Source organism: Staurois parvus, unplaced genomic scaffold (genome assembly GCF_062004578.1).
Source record: "Staurois parvus isolate SC_StPar_1 unplaced genomic scaffold, SC_StPar_1.0 ptg001762l, whole genome shotgun sequence".
Lineage (NCBI taxonomy): Eukaryota > Metazoa > Chordata > Amphibia > Anura > Ranidae > Staurois > Staurois parvus.
In genome coordinates, this window is record NW_028319558.1 from 372,636 (window position 1) to 389,745 (window position 17,110).

General features: G+C 48.1%; 1 protein-coding gene across 11 annotated transcripts in view; it reads right to left on the minus strand.

Moving 5' to 3' along the window:
• PTPRF (protein tyrosine phosphatase receptor type F) overlaps positions 1 to 342 on the minus strand; it is a 295,456-nt gene extending 295,114 nt beyond the window's left edge. For all 11 annotated transcript variants that reach the window (XM_089663763.1, XM_089663762.1, XM_089663761.1 and 8 more), the window contains exon 1: positions 97 to 342. In XM_089663763.1, coding sequence (XP_089519889.1) covers positions 97 to 303 — 207 coding nt within the window. In that variant the 5' untranslated portion in view covers positions 304 to 342. The remainder of the gene's footprint in view (positions 1 to 96) is intronic.
• Between the last annotated feature and the right edge of the window lie 16,768 nt (positions 343 to 17,110).

Consider the following 17,110-nt stretch of genomic DNA (forward strand, 5'->3'; position numbering starts at 1 on the left):
CATGTCAATGTATCAGAGCCCATCACTGCCCCCCATCTCAGAGGCAGTGACTTTGGGCACAGGCAGCCCCTAGCACCCGGAAAACTCATCAATTACCTCGAATCGCTGTGAGCTGACTTTCTTCCCTTTCTTCATCCAGGTGATGCGCGGTTTGGGGTCCCCCGTGGCCTGGCACACGAAAGAGGCGACGCCACCCGATATTCCAATTTGGTCATCCGGCTTGCGGATAAAGATGGGCTCACCTGCGGGAGAGAAGGGAAACGTGATTAGAGTTGGCACAGCGCAGATGTTTAGGACATTCATTACACGGACGCTGAACAAGAGGGAACTGGACGCCGTGTCAGGACATCTGTGCCGCAATAAACAGGTTGTAAACGTTCCGCCACAAATGCATCCTGGGGGATCTGGCCTGCTTTCTGTACGGAACACCGAGCTATGTATACAGGTTACAGGCGTTGGGCGCGCCACAGGCTTTGCTGGTACTCAGTGGTGTCCCTAGGCAGGTGTGGGGGGGTGCGCGCCGCACCGGGTGACACCTACCACACAGGGTGACACCGGACCCGCTCCACGAAAAGGTAAGTTGTAAAGCAAGCCGACGATCCCCGCAGAATGGAGCAGATCTGCGGATTGAGCATAATGGATCGCAGTCCGATCTATTATGCTCAATCCGCAGATCCGATCCATTCTGCGGGGATCGTCGGAGGGGGGTGTCACCAAGCGTTATCGCACCGGGTGACACCAACCCTAGGGACGCCCCTGCTGGTACTAGTAGTTCTGGACTAGGCACTAGTTTTTGGTGAAGGAAAAGGTAAGTACACCGCTTCAGGGGTTGGCTTAGCGGTCAGGTTAGTGTTGGGGTCACCACTGAACCACTGGGGTCAAGGTTTGGAAATTTTAGGTTTCTCTGTAGCAAAACACACCAAACTGAGCATGTGCAGACTTGCCACTGCTGCTCTAACTACGGCAGATGGATGGGGACAGTAGAAGAAGAAGGGGAGGATCAAAGAAGACAGGATCAAACAGCCTTTTTACACAATGTGGAGGATTAACCCCTTAGGTTGCACAGTGAGTATAACAAGCATGCTTTATTACATCTACAGACTGATTGTACTGTTGTGGGTTTAGGAACACTTTAACAGGCTAATTACTCTCTCTGCCCCCCCCCAAAATGATACCATAAAAGACAACAGGAGAGCCAAACAAAATGGTGAAAGTCCTAGTCACTTTAATGATCCGTGATATGATGACATAAAACAGCCAACGTGTTTCGGGGGCCAACAGACTCTTCATCACCTACAAAGGGAAGTTCTGCTTGTTTACATCCTCCCCCACCCCTCCAAAGCCAATTTTTTGGGGGGGCGCTGAGAGTGGGTACTTGATTTTGACAGGTACCCGCTCCCACTTCTGGTCACTTCTGGCCGTGGCGATCTGAGCCAGAGGTTCGACCCCCCCCAGCAGCCTTGTGGGATACTTCATTGATCCCAGAAGGCTGCAGGATGATTCCAAAGCATAGCGCACATCGGGCATGCGCAGTAGGACACTGGCAGTGAAGGCTTCCCCGCTGTTTTCCCTCAATGAAGAAGCAGGCTCCAGCATCCAAAGACGGCTCGGTTGAGGACATTGCTGGATCCCTGGACAGCCAGGTGTCCTTATAATAAAAGCCAACAGCTAGAATTTGTAGCTGTTGACTTTTCATTTTTTGGGGGGAGCCTGGAGCTGCGCTTTTAGGCCTCATGCACACAAAGCATCTTTTGCAGCCGCTTTTAGGTGTTTTTTTTTTTACTGCTTCCAAATGGCCCTCCATGTTGTCCTATGTATCTGGCAGTTGTCAGAGCAGGGACTGGGAACTGATGATCAGTGCCCAGCAGCGCCACCCACCAGTTCCACCCACAAGTGCCCAACAGTGCCACCCACCTGTGCCCTGGAGTGCCACCCACCTGTGCCCAGCAGTGCCCACCAGTGTCACCCACCAGTGCAGCCCAGCAGTGCTGCCAGTCAGTGCCATCGAGCAGTGCCAATCAGCAGTGCTGCCAGTCAATGCCAACTATCAGTACCCATCATCAGTGCCAGCTCATCAGTGCTGCCTATCAGTGCCCACTATCAGTACCCATCATCAGTGTCAGCTCATCAGTGCCGCCTATCAGTGCCAGCTCACCAGTGCTGCCCATCATCAGTGCCACCTATCAGTGCCAGCTCATCAGTGCCACCTCATCAGTGCTGCCTATCAGTGCCCACTATCAGTACCCATCATCAGTGCCGCCTATCAGTGCCAGCTCATCAGTGCTGCCCATCATCAGTGCCACCTATCAGTGCCAGCTCATCAGTGCTGCCTATCAGTGCCACCTCATTAGTGCTGCCTATCAGTGTCCATCAGTGGCGCCTATCAGTGCCCATCAGTGCTGCCTGTCAGTGCCCATCAGTGCTGCCTATCAGTGCAGCCTCATCAACACACATCAGTGAAGGAGAAAAATTACCTGTTTGAAAAATTTTGTAATAGAAACAAAGAAACTTTTTTTTTTTTAATTTTTTGCTATTTTTTTGTTTATAGTGTAAAAAATAAAACCCCCAGTGGCAAGTAAATACCACCAAAAGAAAGCTCTATTTGTGAGACAAAAATGACAAAAATGTCATATGAGTACAATGTTGCATGACCGCGCAATTGTCATTGAAAGTGCGGCAGCGCTGAAAGCTGAATATTGGCCTGGTAAGGAAGGGGTATAAGTGCCCGGTAGGCGAGGGGTTAAACACGTCAAGTGAGTCCAGGAGCAGCATTTTGGCAGAAAAAAAACCACTAAAACCCTAAAAGTATGATATCGCCAGGCGGGTTTAGCACTTGAGCGTCAACTAATTTCAATGGCCAGAATATATTATTATTCTGGTCGATGAAAGGAATTAACGCCCAAGCGCGCCTAAATGCTTGTAAAAGCGTCAGATTTTTTTTTTTCTGGCAAAACACTGCTGCCAAGAGAAGAAATGTTTTAAAAGTCCCGAGTGCATGAGGCCTAAAGTGTTAGTTCACCTTTACAGACAAAAAGGTGAACTACCATCATATACCCTCCCCACCCCACCCCCGGTCCCCGTGGTACTTACCTCTGTGGGCGGTGAGCTGGAAGTTCCCACGTAGCCTGTGCAGTGGTCCGGGGATTTGAAATCCCCGCTCTTCCCTCTCTTCGCTGTGCAGCACTTCCTGGGCGGATCAGAGCAGTGCTCTGTGCTGACCAATCAGAATCGTTCTGACCCGTCCTGGACATTCTGCCGAAAGAGGGAGAAGGGGGGGTGATTCAAATCCCTGGACCGCTGGACGGGCTGTATGGGCACTGACGGCAGCATATACAAGGAGGGGTGGGGAGGCTGTCCGGGGGTTCGTTCACCTTTAAATTTTTTTCTGCAAAAGTGAACTAACCCTCTAAGAACACTACAGAGGGCGAAGGATGAGGCCAAACAGATGTGGGGTTTACACACGCTTCAAGAAGGAAGGGAGGCCATTGCACACAAGGCGATGATTTCAGATACACTTCTCCATTGCAGACAACGTGGAGAGGGAATGTCGCTCGTGTACAGGCAGGCAGTCTGAGTGATGGATGGCGGGTGAGAGGGGACATCAATCCACCAGACATGGACGGGAATCACTCACAGATCACGCCGGATGACAGGCGGCCGGGGATGAAGAAGGGATTTCTCTCTGCAGAGTGACGGGGAAGTGATGCGGTGGGTCACGATAACACGGCGATGTCAGTGTGAGGAGAGCGAGGATTAGGCAGAGCTGAGCGGCTCGGTGGTATCAGTACGTGGATTAATTCTTCCGTCTCGCAGCGCCGTCTCAGCGTGTCACACGCCATTCGCGTCTGATGAGCAGATGTGCCAGGTACGCCGATCACCTGACAGGCAGCGACGCCGCGTCACCGGAATCCTGACAAGCTGTGATAATGGTATTGATCAGGAGTGGCAGAGATCACAGGACTGTCTGATCATTTGTACAAATCTGCTCAGTCTGGATGATGTCCTGGGTACCGAACTCCACTCTAACCAGTAACCTGGCCTTCAATCTGACCTCCGGCCTCCTCTTCAGTCTTGCACAGGTATACCGGCTCCTCCCCTTCAGTCTTGCACAGGTATACCGGCTCCTCCCCTTCAGTCTTGCACAGGTATACTGGCTCCGCCCCTTCAGTCTTGCACAGGTGTACCGGCTCCTCCCCTTCAGTCTTGCACAGGTGTATCGGCTCCTCCCCTTCAGTCTTGCACAGTTGTACCGGCTCCTCCCCTTCAGTCTTGCACAGGTGTACCGACTCCTCCCCTTCCGTCTTGCACAGGTGTACCGTCTCCTCCCCTTCAGTCTTGCGCAGGTGTACCGTCTCCTCCCCTTCAGTCTTGCGCAGGTGAACCATCTCCTCCCCTTCAGTCTTGCACAGGTGCACCGGCTCCTCCCCTTCAGTCCTGCACAGGTGTACCGTCTCCTCCCCATCAGTCTTGCACAGGTGTACCGGCTCCTCCCCTTCAGTCATGCAATGTTGTACCGGCTCCTCCCCTTCAGTCTTGCACAGGTGTACCGGCTCCTCCCCTTCAGTCTTGCAAAGTTGTACTGATTCCTCCCCTTCAGTCTTGCACAGGTGTACCGTCTCCTCCCTTTCAGTCTTGCAAAGTTGTACCGACTCCTCCCCTTCAGTCATGCAAAGTTGTACCGGCTCCTCCCCTTCAGTCTTGCACAGGTGTACCGTCTCCTCCCCTTCAGTCTTGCACAGGTGTACCGTCTCCTCCCCTTCAGTCTTGCACAGGTGTACCGGCTTCTCCCCTTCAGTCTTGCACAGGTGTACCGGCTCCTCCCCTTCAGTCTTACACAGGTGTACCGGCTCCTCCCCTTCAGTCTTGCACAGGTGTACCGGCTCCTCCCCTTCAGTCTTGCACAGGTGTACTGGCTCCTCCCCTTCAGTCTTGCACAGGTGTAGCGGCTCCTCCCCTTCAGTCTTGCACAGTCTTGTATAATCTTTGCTGATCTCCTGCAGCCTCTTTCACCAACTTCCTGTCTATGAACTCCAGGATTGGATGTACGTGACCTGCTTCCTATAAGTGACAACAGTGGACCATCGGCACCTCCGCTTGTAGTCCCCGCCTGGGGCCAATGTGACAAGGCAGGAGCACAATTAGGATACAGCTGACACCCCCATTGTAGGAAGTGACTGAACAGGGACCTTCACGGGACCTCATGTGTGGCCCTCAGAGTCCTCTGATGTGGCCCTTGAAACCAGGGAAGCACACTTATATTATATCCTGTGTTTTTGGTGCGCTCTCTGAAAGTTCACCACACCTGAAAGATATAATAGAATTCTGTATCAAAAGCGCAGCTAACCTGCAGGAAAATCGCAGAGCATCAGTATGAAAGCAGCCCTATAGGGGCCTCAGCACAGCAAGGGCTCGTTTACATTTGCGACTTGGAGGGCGATAAAACGCCATGGTTGAGACGTGTTTTTACTACAACCCCTCAGCCACTATCACAACCACCAGCATGAGAGGTCGCAATGGTCCAAGTGTAAAACATTCTAGTTCATGCTTGGACAGGAGGGGCGGGGCATGTGCAGGAACTGATCCTCTCCATTTTCCTCCTGCAACCGCTGAAAGATGGCTTTTCCTCCTCTCCCTCCTGCCGGCATTCCGGGGCCGCAGGAGGAAAATGTTTATTATGCTATTCCAAATAAAAAAATACATCGAAAGACTGAAAAATTTCATTTCAATCCAGGGGCGGCCTGACAACTCATGGGGCCCCCGGGCAATAGGGGATCATGGGGGCCCTGTGTCCTTGCCCAAACTCAAAAAAGCCATTTGCGTTCGGCCAGCGCCAAGAGGTTAATTTGACGGCATTTTCTCTAACTTCCTGTTTGGCTATGGGACAGGAAGTGAAGGGAAATCTCTGCAATGGGACACAAAAATATCTGACAGGGGATATAACCAGGGGCGGACTGACAACTCATGGGGCCCACGGGCAATAGGGGATCATGGGGCCCCTGTGTCCTTGCCCAAACTCAAAAAAGACTATGAAAAAGGTACCAGGGGCATCTCATGGGGCCCCCTACTGACCCCGGGCCCTCGGGCAGTGCCTGAGTTTCCAAATGGTCAGTCCGCCTGTTTCAATCACTTTGGTGGTCCCCGCTCTTCAAAGGGTTGAGCCCCCCTGGTGTATAGGATACGGTACGAAGGAGCCCCGGGTAACCTGCGGAGGAGAAGCAGCTGCTGAATTGCTGACAGCCGCACTGAATCATGGAGCCATCTCAGGCGCCTTTCCTGAGATCGGTACTAACTCCATTACAGGCCACTTTCACTTTGTTAATTTCGTGCTTTACCTACCAACGAGTGGAGTCCATCAAACGAATTACCGCCAATATTAGTATTGTTCTTGCTGTATAAGAGATCTCCTTCCTGCCTCCCCGTGTCAGAGACGGACGCCCTCCATTATTCCATTAGGCACTGATGAGCTGGCGGAGCACCAACACAACTCTTAATGGAGAGGTGAATCCGATAGAGAAGAGCCTGTGAATGGGGAGTACCGGCTCTCCGCTCCGATGTAAACGCACAACTCCACGGCCTGATTCACTACGGGCCGAAAAGGTGGGGGGCATCTGAGCTTCAGGGGGCCAGAGAGTAAGGCCGAATTTAGACCTGCGGTTGGAGGGCAGCAATAATGTGTGGTTGAGACGTGTTTTTGCCGCTCGCCAACTGCCCCCCCCTTAAGCTCCCTAGCGGTCTGATTGGACAGGCTCTCTTTAAATCCTATCATATCTTGGCTTCTTGTGCCTCTCATGGGGTGCAATAATCAGATAGCCCAACACAATTCCCAGTTTTGTTCTGGTGTGTCTGTTACAAAGTGTTGTCACCCTTCCTTGGTGGTCATTTGGCTGGCAGGTTATTTTTTAACCTCCCTAGCGGTCTGATTATGTCCATATTTCTGTGCTCAAAGCGGTACATTTTTTTTGCATGGAAATATGTAGTTTTTTTTATTGTAGGCTGTAATTTTTAGGAATAACTCACTGAAATCTGTCCGGACAAGAGTCTAGTAAACATCCCGGGGAGGATAAAACTTGAAACACGAAATCATAAATTATAATTTAATAAATAATCATAAAAATAATAATATAATAATAAATGTAATTCAATAATATAATCAAACCAAAAACACTGAAATGTGAAATAGAGCGCCAAGTTCGCACATCGCTGAGCTCAGTCGCAGAATCGTTTTCAGTGTCTGATGATGAATTTCCCCCACCAATCATTATCACTCAATTCTGCAAGTGGTTCTGATTTACTATCGCTGTTCTCTAGCCGCTCTAAAACCGCGGCAGACCTAAAGGGACGCTTTTTGGACGTCATGGACGTTTCTCAGTTTCCAGGCAGAAAGAACAGTAAAAATGCAGGCAGGGCGCCGGACAAAGCACTCGGGACAAAATGTATGTGAAATGGTTTGATACAGGAATGTTATACTATGTGATTTTAGTGTATTTAGTGAATGTCACTTTTAAAATTTTTTAATTTCCCGCCAGTTCCGTCCCCCGTACGTCATGACGTCGCAGGGGACGGAAACCGGAAGACGGATGCCGGCATCGGCCGGAGGAGATTGCCGGGGACACTGCAGGGGGGACAGCGCGGGAGCGCAGGACAAGGGATCCCAGAGCAATGCTGCAGTGTATTCCCGAGTGTAGCTCGGGGGAGGGGGGGGGGGTACCACTTCTGGTACTGAAAGTTTACCCCGAGCTACACTCGGGAATACCGCCAGGGAGGTTAAGCTGTAATGGGAAGCGGATGGTTGCACGACGCGGACGCGATGCTTCAACTCATGGCCGCGACAGTGTTGACCTGACATGGATCGTTTGGCGGATGACAAGCCCACTGAACACTATATATGAAAGTCACTGGGGAAATGAAGGAAATGCCTCTCAACCACATGCAAAGCACACGCTGGCTGCGTGATTGTCGGGTTAAATGAGAAGTATGGGATGGCTTTTTTCCCCCCCAGACATACTTACCTAGGTGGATGCAGCACCGGTCCAACTCTAAGGGTGAGAACTCAGCGAACTCAGTGAGAACAGCCGCTCTGTGCAGAGAGCGGTGACTGTCAGTCATCGCTCTCTGCTCTGCCCCCCCCCCCCCCCAGCGCTCCCTGGAGTGGGAGGGAGCGGCTGGCTCAGGCTCTCAGCGGCTCAATGCGAGGTGGAACCAGGTGCTGATCCAGATTCCTGAGTGGTAGTTTGTCCACCCTACAGCCTCTCCGTCCCCGCTGTACTTACCTCTGTGGGTGATGAGCTGTCAGTGCCCACACAGCTGGAGCGGCGGTTGGGGATTTGAAATCCCCACTCTTCTCACTCTTCTCCCTCTTCTCTGTCCAGGACGGATGAGAGCAATGCTTTGTGCAGGCGCTGACCAATCAAAATTTCTCCGGTCTGTCCCAGAAGTGCTGCACAAAGAAGAGGAGAACAGCGGAGACTTCTAATCCCCAGGTAGCTGCACCAGCTGCATGGGCACTGACAGTTTAGTACAGTGGGGACCAAGGGCTGGGGAGGGGGTGCAGTGTTGTCACCGCAGAACAGAAAGTGTGTTACTGGCAGGATCACCAGGTGAAAAAAAAAGGGAAAAAAAAAGACTAAAAAGAAAACGAATGCAGCCACCACATCCAAGGGCTGGTAAGCTGCAGTATATGACATTTTTAATCTTGGGTTTAGATACACTTTCATTTTTCATCGCTGTCTGTGTCCCCATCACTTCCTATTACGGTGACAGGGAATCAAAGGGGCAGGAAGCGAAATTAATAATTAACGTAAAATGTTTCAAACTCACTTGACATAATTAATTTACAAAGTTCGCGCAGATCAAATACACAAAGAAATTTGTGGTTTTGTTCTTCTAAACTGCGAATGCATCTGTGTGAAAAAGCCCTTCGAGCTTCAAGAGACTTTGACAGGTCCACTTTCACGAGACGTCATCGCGCATTTTCCGCGAAGGCTCACTTGGAATTATAATTGTCTAATTTACGTGAAAACCATTTCTCATGCCGAACGTCTCATCAAAAGTCCCGATGTCGACAATAACATCCGATGAGTAAATAATAAAAAAAAAAAAAAAATAGAAGCCTCATATTCTACATTATTCCGAGATGCCGCGGACAAAGCCTCCGCCATATGGTCACCTCAATTCCACACGTCCTTCGTCATCCTGGCAACATTAAATATCGCCGGAACACTTCGCCGCGGTGAGCTGCGCTTTATCCCAGTTGTAGCTAATAAGAAAAGATGCGACATTTAACCCGCGGAGAGATTTTCTGCAGCGATGACCAATTTACATTAATGAGCGTTTTATTCTGTGAATCTGCAAATAACAGCGCTATTATCGGGACGGCTGGTGTGCCGCGGACGCGCGCTAATCCTAATGGTGGTTAATGGCACAGATAACGAGAGTGACAGAGAGGTTCAGCCACGCTTTGTCCCATTAGCCGATTGGCTGTTCCCATTAGGAGGCTGTGAGTGATGTAATAAGGGATCATTTGAAGGAGCCACAAATGCCTCGCATAAAAGGGTCTCCAAAAGTTTGTTAGTAAATGGCGAAAGCAGCATTCAGGGCTGTGGAGCGCGCGACGGACGGAAGTGCCCATTCGCCATTTCTACGTAGCGTCGCCCGTACTACTCTGGGTAGTTGCATTGCTCAATTTTGCTGTGTTGTGACTACTGCAGGCCATAGACGGGTCGAAAATCGGACGAAAAAAAAAAATCGGCCAATTTTTGCACCATTAGTGGGTTAATTGGTCGGCCAATTTTGGGGGTTTTGGCACATTTTTTTATCGGTCAAGTTGGAAAATTTGCACCCGATTTTGACGATCAACCGATTTGCCCAGCAAGGATGGGCAAATCGGCCGATCGTTTTACTGATAAAAAATCTGCGCATGAGCCGTGACCTGCAAGAAGAAGAAAAGGAAGAAGAAGAAGAAAAAGCAAAAAGAAGAAAAGGAAGAAGAAAAAGCAAAAAGAAGAAGAAAAAGAAGAAGAAAGAATTCCAGTCCGCTATTATATTTTATATGAGAAGTCTTCGGTTGCAACAATGTATCCATTTGTATCCGAATAAAAACATCTGTATCCGAAATGGATACAAATGGATACATTGTTGCAACCGCTATATTTTTCATGTCAAATATAATAGCAGAGCTCTCTGCAAGGGACAGAAGTCATTAAATGCCGGCCACAGACGGGACGAAAATCGGACAATTTTTTTTACCTTTGGTGGTAACGTCAGACGATGGAGCGACCGGTTTTTTGTTTTTTTTTATTAAAAAATGGCCGTTTAATTTTTTTTACATACTGTCACCCTAGCAGTACAGTGTCACCATAATGACACTGTACTACTTGTGGGGGGTGTTGAAGATTTTTTTTTTTTTGTACACCGATTGCTTTTATACCCATAAAGGCTGTAAAAGCAATAATTTCTCCTTCTCTCTGGCTGCATTCTTGCAGCCATTGAGAAATACTGTGTGAGCTGTGATTGGTCACATGGTACAAGGCTGTTGTAAATAGCCCTGTACCAGGTGATCTCTGTGATCATTCACAGATTTCACACGTAGTAAGCAATGATGTCAGAAGAGACATCTTGCTTACCACTCTTCATGTGATCACTGATTGGCCAATCAGTGATCACATGATCGGGACCTCGCACAGAGGTCCCGTACAGGGATCGGTGTTCCGCTGTGTCCCAGGGAGCGCACACAAGCAGGGAGCGGGGAGGCCATTTATAAACGGCCACCCGCCCCTACACTGCTCCCGTCCAGCCGTTTATATACATGGGACGGACGGGAAGTGGTTAAGGAGCGGGAGGCCTCCACGTCCTTTGTGGGCAGTGAACCCCAAAGCCCTCCCCCCCATGTTGAGGTCAAGTGGCTTGGTATGGTTCAGGAGGCAGCGCCAACCCCTTTTCTGGCCTGCCGGACTGCATGCTCGGTTAAGGGCCTGGTATGGATTTTGGGCAGAACTCAATCATTATTTTGACATTTTGACATTCCCTTTAAAATTCATACCAGACCAGGGGGGGGGGGGGGGGCATGCAGTTTTAAAAGAAAAATTGTAATACTGAATCTTGTTTTGTTTACAGCAGATGAGTCATGGTTGTTAAGGACGTGGTGGCCGCCTGCTCCTTAACAACCAGCTATTCCGAATGAAACTAAATAAATGCCAAAGATACGTAACAAATTCCGAAAACGAACCGGTTCACTTCACACATGCCTAGTGGACAGTATGAATGGGCCCTTAGGGGTCGGTTTATAAAAGTTTGAAATAAATGAGATGTCAACGAACCAAAACGTCCCAAAAACTGGACACCTCACATCAATTTTCGGAATATTTTGGTGTGTTGGTAGCCCTTATCATTTTATCGTATGGGTCGGTGTCTGTTGTTCACTGGCGGTGGGACACCGGTTACCATTTGTTTTCTTTTTCCAGTCCTGTGGACACAGCAGAAAGTATGAGAAATTCTCTCCAAAGTCAAGGGAGTTCCCCGCGTAGTTGTCACAAAAACAGGTGACCCTCGCCTGGTGACAACTATAAAAGTCTGGATTTCCCATTTATTCCTTTCTTAACAACAATGGTCATCAAGACAAAGAGAAAAAGAGGGAGACAGAAAACAGTGAAACTTCAGTACGGTCCACATGGGCGGTCAGGGCAGGCAACCAAGCCTTGGTTTTACCGCCCTGTGGCTACCCAATTAAACAAGGGCATGCGGCCGCTCAGGGCTGTACACACGCCTTGGCCACTGATGCTTTGCTCTCAGCAAAAATGAATTGGCACTTGACATTTGGCAGGCACTACCACTGCCAACCAGGGGCGGACTAACAACTCAAGGGGCCCCCAGGCAATAGGAAATCATGGGGCTCCAGTGTCCTCGCCCACACTCAAACCACACCCAAAAAGCCTATGAAAGGTACCAGGGGCATCTCATGGGGCCCCCTACTGACCCCGGGCCCTCGGGCAGTGCCCGAGTGCCTAACTGGTCAGTCCTCCCCTATCGCCAACCATGATCCATTCCAGTGAACAAGGCCATGCCACTGCGTGCAATGTACGTGGTTGCAGCATGGTGGATTGCATATTCAGCGATGAAAAAGGTGGTGAGGAGGAAATGATCATCTCTTCAGTCCCTGTCAAATGCCAATGAGCCGCAAACGCGTTCCAAAGGGGTAGCAAGAGTTGCCGCACAAAGGAACGGACCTTCACGGTGTGGCTGTTACTCGGCTCTGAAATCATCAAAGTGAATGGAGAAATGCAATGCATGCAGCTGCAACGCAATGGGTTGGCATTTCCAGGGTGGTAACATATCGCCTCCAAACCGCCTTTGAAAAGCTATCCACCTCGGAAAACACATTTTGGAGGGGAGGCAAGGGCTGCTCCTTGTATGAATGAGCCCAAAGCAACACTACGCCAATGGTGATGGAGTCCAGAATATTTTTTTTTTAATTAAAGGATTTATTATTATTATACAGGATTTATGGCACCAACAGTTTGCTCAGCACTTTACAATATAACGGGAGACAATACAGCAACAATACAGTTCAATACAAGAGGGATAGGAGGGCCCTGATCCTGGGAGCTTACAATCTAGGAGGGAGGGGCTAGTGGTACAAAAGATAGTAACTGTGAGGGATGGACTGGTAGGAAGAATAGAAGATTCCGTTATTAGCTGAGGGCGGGATAGGCTTCCCTGAAGAGAGAGGTTTTCAGAGATCACCTAAAAGTAGGCGATAATCTGATAGATTGGGGTAGAAAGTTCCAGAGGATGGAAGAGGCTCTGGAGAAGTCCTGGAGACAAGCATGGGAGGAGGAGACAAGGGAGCTAGAGAGCAGGAGGTCGTGGAAAGAGCGGAGAAGACAATTTGGGTGATATTATTGGGATTGGGATTCATGGAACAAGAGAGCCAATGCATTCCAGGGCTTGCAAGGGTCCCCTTGTTAAAAAAAACCCCCAAAACATCATATTGTTTAATTAGTTGCAAAAACACAACATGAAAAAAAAAAAGATCTTTCAAATCTATATATTGAGCAATTATAATCACCCCTCTCCCACGGCCCCACCACTGCTCTGACTTCCTCTTCCACCCCACCCCACATTCCTCATACTGAAGCCCCCCCAACACTCCACACCTTTGACCTTACTACCATCGAGGAAGTCTCCAAGATCCTCTCTGATGCCCGCCTCACCACCTGCCCCCTCAACCCTATCCCCTCACAACTCCTACGACCCCCCTCCCCCTCCATCCTACGCTCCCTCACCCACATCTTCAATCTCTCCCTCTCCTCCGGCACTTTCCCCTCCCTTCTGAAACATGCACACATCACCCCCATACTTAAAAAGCCCTCCCTGGACCCCAATGACCCGAACAACCTCAGACCCATCTCCCTGCTCCCATTTACATCTAAACTCCTCGTGCGCCTAGTCTACACCCGCCTATGCTCTCTCCTCAACGACAACAACCTCCTCGATCCCCTACAGTCCGGCTTCCATCCCCTACACTCCACCGAAACTGCCTTACTCAAACTCTCCAATGACCTGCTAACTGCCAAAGCTAATGGCCACTATTCAGTGCTCCTACTCCTTGACCTCTCTGCGGCCTTCGACACAGTCGACCACCCCCTCCTCCTCAAAAAACTACACTCCCTCAGCCTCAGAGATTCTGCTCTCTCCTGGCTCTCATCCTACCTGTCACAACGCTCTTTCAGTGTTACCTATAAAGCTACCACCTCCCTCTCACTCCCCCTCTCTGTTGGGGTCCCTCAAGGCTCTGTCCTCGGGCCCCTTCTCTTCTCCATCTACAACTCCTCCCGTGGCCAACTCATACACTCTCACGGCTTCAACTACCACCTCTATACCGACGACACACAAATCTATCTCTCAACCCCCCACCTCACCCCCTCGGTCTCAGCCCGAATCACACACCTGCTGAGCGACATATCAGACTGAATGTCGCTCCACTTCCTTAAACTGAACCTCTCCAAAACCGAGTTTCTTGTCTTCCCTCCAACCCGAGCCCCACCCCCCATTGACTTCTCCATCACATCCAACAACGCCACCATCAAACCCTCCCCGCAGGCTAGAGTACTTGGTGTCATTCTGGACTCCAACCTATCCTTCCAGCCCCAAGTCCAATCTTTAACTAACTCATGCAGACTCCACCTCCGCAACATGCAGACTCCACCTCCGCAACATGCAGACTCCACCTCCGCAACATCGCCAAAATCCGCACGTTCCTAACCCCAGAAACCACTAAACAGCTCATCCACTCCCTCATCATATCACGACTCGACTACTGCAACTCCCTCCTCACTGGCCTGCCTCGCCGCTGGCTATCCCCGCTTCAGTCCATCCTGAATACGGCTGCCAGACTCATTCACCTTTCCAACCGCTCTGTTTCCGCCACCCCCCTCTGCCAATCCCTCCACTGGCTCCACTCAGTGTCCTCCACCCCCCTCTGCCAATCCCTCCACTGGCTCCACCCCCCTCTGCCAATCCCTCCACTGGCTTCCGATTGCGCAACGGATCAAATTCAAAATCCTAACACTGACGTACAAAGCCGTCCACCATACTGCCCGGAACTACATCACTGACCTAATATCCAAGTACCGCCCAGCACGCACACTCCGCTCCTCACAAGACCTCCTTCTCTCTAGTTCCCTGGTCTCCTCCTCCCATGCCCGCCTCCAGGACTTCTCCAGGGTGTCACCCATCCTCTGGAACTCCCTGCCCCAACCCATCAGATTATCACCTACTCTCCTCTCCTTTTGGCGCACCCTGAAAACCCATCTCTTCAGGGAAGCCTACCCCACCCCCTGCTAACCTGCCGACCTCCTCCACTCCTCCTACCACCCCATCCCCCACAGCTATCTCCTCCTGTGCCACCATCCCCTCCCTCCTAGATTGTAAGCTCCAAGGAGCAGGGCCCTCGATCCCCTCATGTTTTGCATTGTATTGGTATTGTTCTGTCACATGTTCTGTCCCCCTTTGTAATGTACAGCGCTGAGCGAACTATTGGCGCTTTATAAATACTGTATAATAATAATAATAAAATGAGGTAGTTATGAAACATTGACCTGAATTAAAGACTAAAATAAAAACCTATGCGGAAATTAATCATATTCAGAATAAGTATTAAAAATTATAATTGCATAAGATTTTGTTACGAAAAACTTGTAATACATAAATATTCCGACATTCATTTACAATTTGCTATTAATTTTTGATTATCTCCCACATCCAATGAATTTTATTAAATAGACAAGAGTTCCATAAATTATGTCGGATAAGGAATAATAAGTATTACCAATTTATTAATAAAATCACATGTAATTATAAATGTGTAATATTTATGCTAAATAAGATGAATTCATTTTTTTTTGCTTTTTATTTTAGTCTTTTCTGCTTGTCAAGATTTCAGAATTACTAATTTTAGAAGCATTATTGCACAATATCAATATTTTAGACATTTCTTTTCTTGGCCAGTTATTGCCCTGAAGAAGAGGGACACTTGCAACCTCCAAAACACGTTGGCTCTCATTCCATTACTGAGTAAAAAATATTCCGGGCCTTTAAATTTTGGTGGGTTAAATGAACTCCAAAATCTGCTGGCATTGGGACATCCTATTTTTTTTTTTAACAACATAAATTATGTCGGATAAGGAATAATAAGTATTACCAATTTATTAATAAAATCAAATGTAATTAGAATTTGTAAAATGTACGCTAAATAAGATGAATTAATTTTTTTTGCTTTTTTTGCTTGTCAAGGTTTCAGAATTGCTAATTTTAGAAGCATTATTGCACAATATTGATATTTTAGAAATGTCTTTTCTTGGCCAGTATTGCCCTGAAGAAGAGGGACACTTGCAACCCCCGAAACACATTGGCTCTCATTCCATTACTGAGTAAAAAATATTCTGGGCCTTTAAATTTTGGTGGGTTAAATTAACTCCAAAATCTGGCGTTGGGACATTCGATATTTTTTTTTTTTAACGGCATAAATTATGTCGGATAAGGAATAATAAGTATTACCAATTTATTAATGAAATCAAATGTAATTAGAATTTGTAATATTTATGCTAAATAAGATGAATTCATTTTTTTTTGCTTTTTATTTTAGTCTTCCTTTCCTGCTGGTCAAGGTTTCAGAATTACTAATTTTAGAAGCATTATTGCACAATATCGATATTTTAGAAATTTCTTTTCTTGGCCAGTTATAGCCCTGAAGAAGAGGGACACTTGCAACCCCCGAAACACGTTGGCTCTCATTCCATTACTTAGTAAAAATTATTCTGGGCCTTTAAATTTTGGTGGGTTAAATTAACTCCAAAATCTGTTGGCATTGGGACATCCTATTTTTTTTTTTTAAGACATACAGTATGTCGGATAAGGAATAATAAGTATTACCAATTTATTAATGAAATCAAATGTAATTAGAATTTGTAATATTTATGCTAAATAAGATGAATTCATTTTTTTTGCTTTTTTTGCTTGTCAAGGTTTCAGAATTGCTCATTTTAGAAGCATTATTGCACAATATCGATATTTTAGAAATTTATTTTCTTGGCTACTTATTGCCCTGAAGAAGAGGGACACTTGCAACCCCCGAAACACATTGGCTCTCATTCCATTACTGAGTAAAAAATATTCTGGGCCTTTAAATTTTGGTGGGTTAAATGAACTCCAAAATCTGCTGGCGTTGGGACATCCTATTTTTTTTTTTTTAACGGCTCTTGTTATGAAGAAGAGAGGAAGAACCAAAAAAGAACAAAATGGCCGATGTCACGCCATGCCACTGACAGCCCTGCTTTCAGAATCCTTGAACATTTCTGACACCACAAGATGTATAATCTCTTAAATCAGACCTCCGGAACATCGTTTCATCCAGCTAATTATTTCAGCTTCCCCGTGACCCCGTTATTTTCCCGCCGATCCCCACCTGTCACAGAGGCCAATAATATCACTGTACAGAAAAGTTCAACGATAATGCCAAAGAAGAGAAGAAAAAAAAAAAAAACCCAGAGCTGACGGGAGCAATGAGCACACGGCGCTCAACCTCTCTCTTAGATCTGTCGTAACTTTGCCGCTT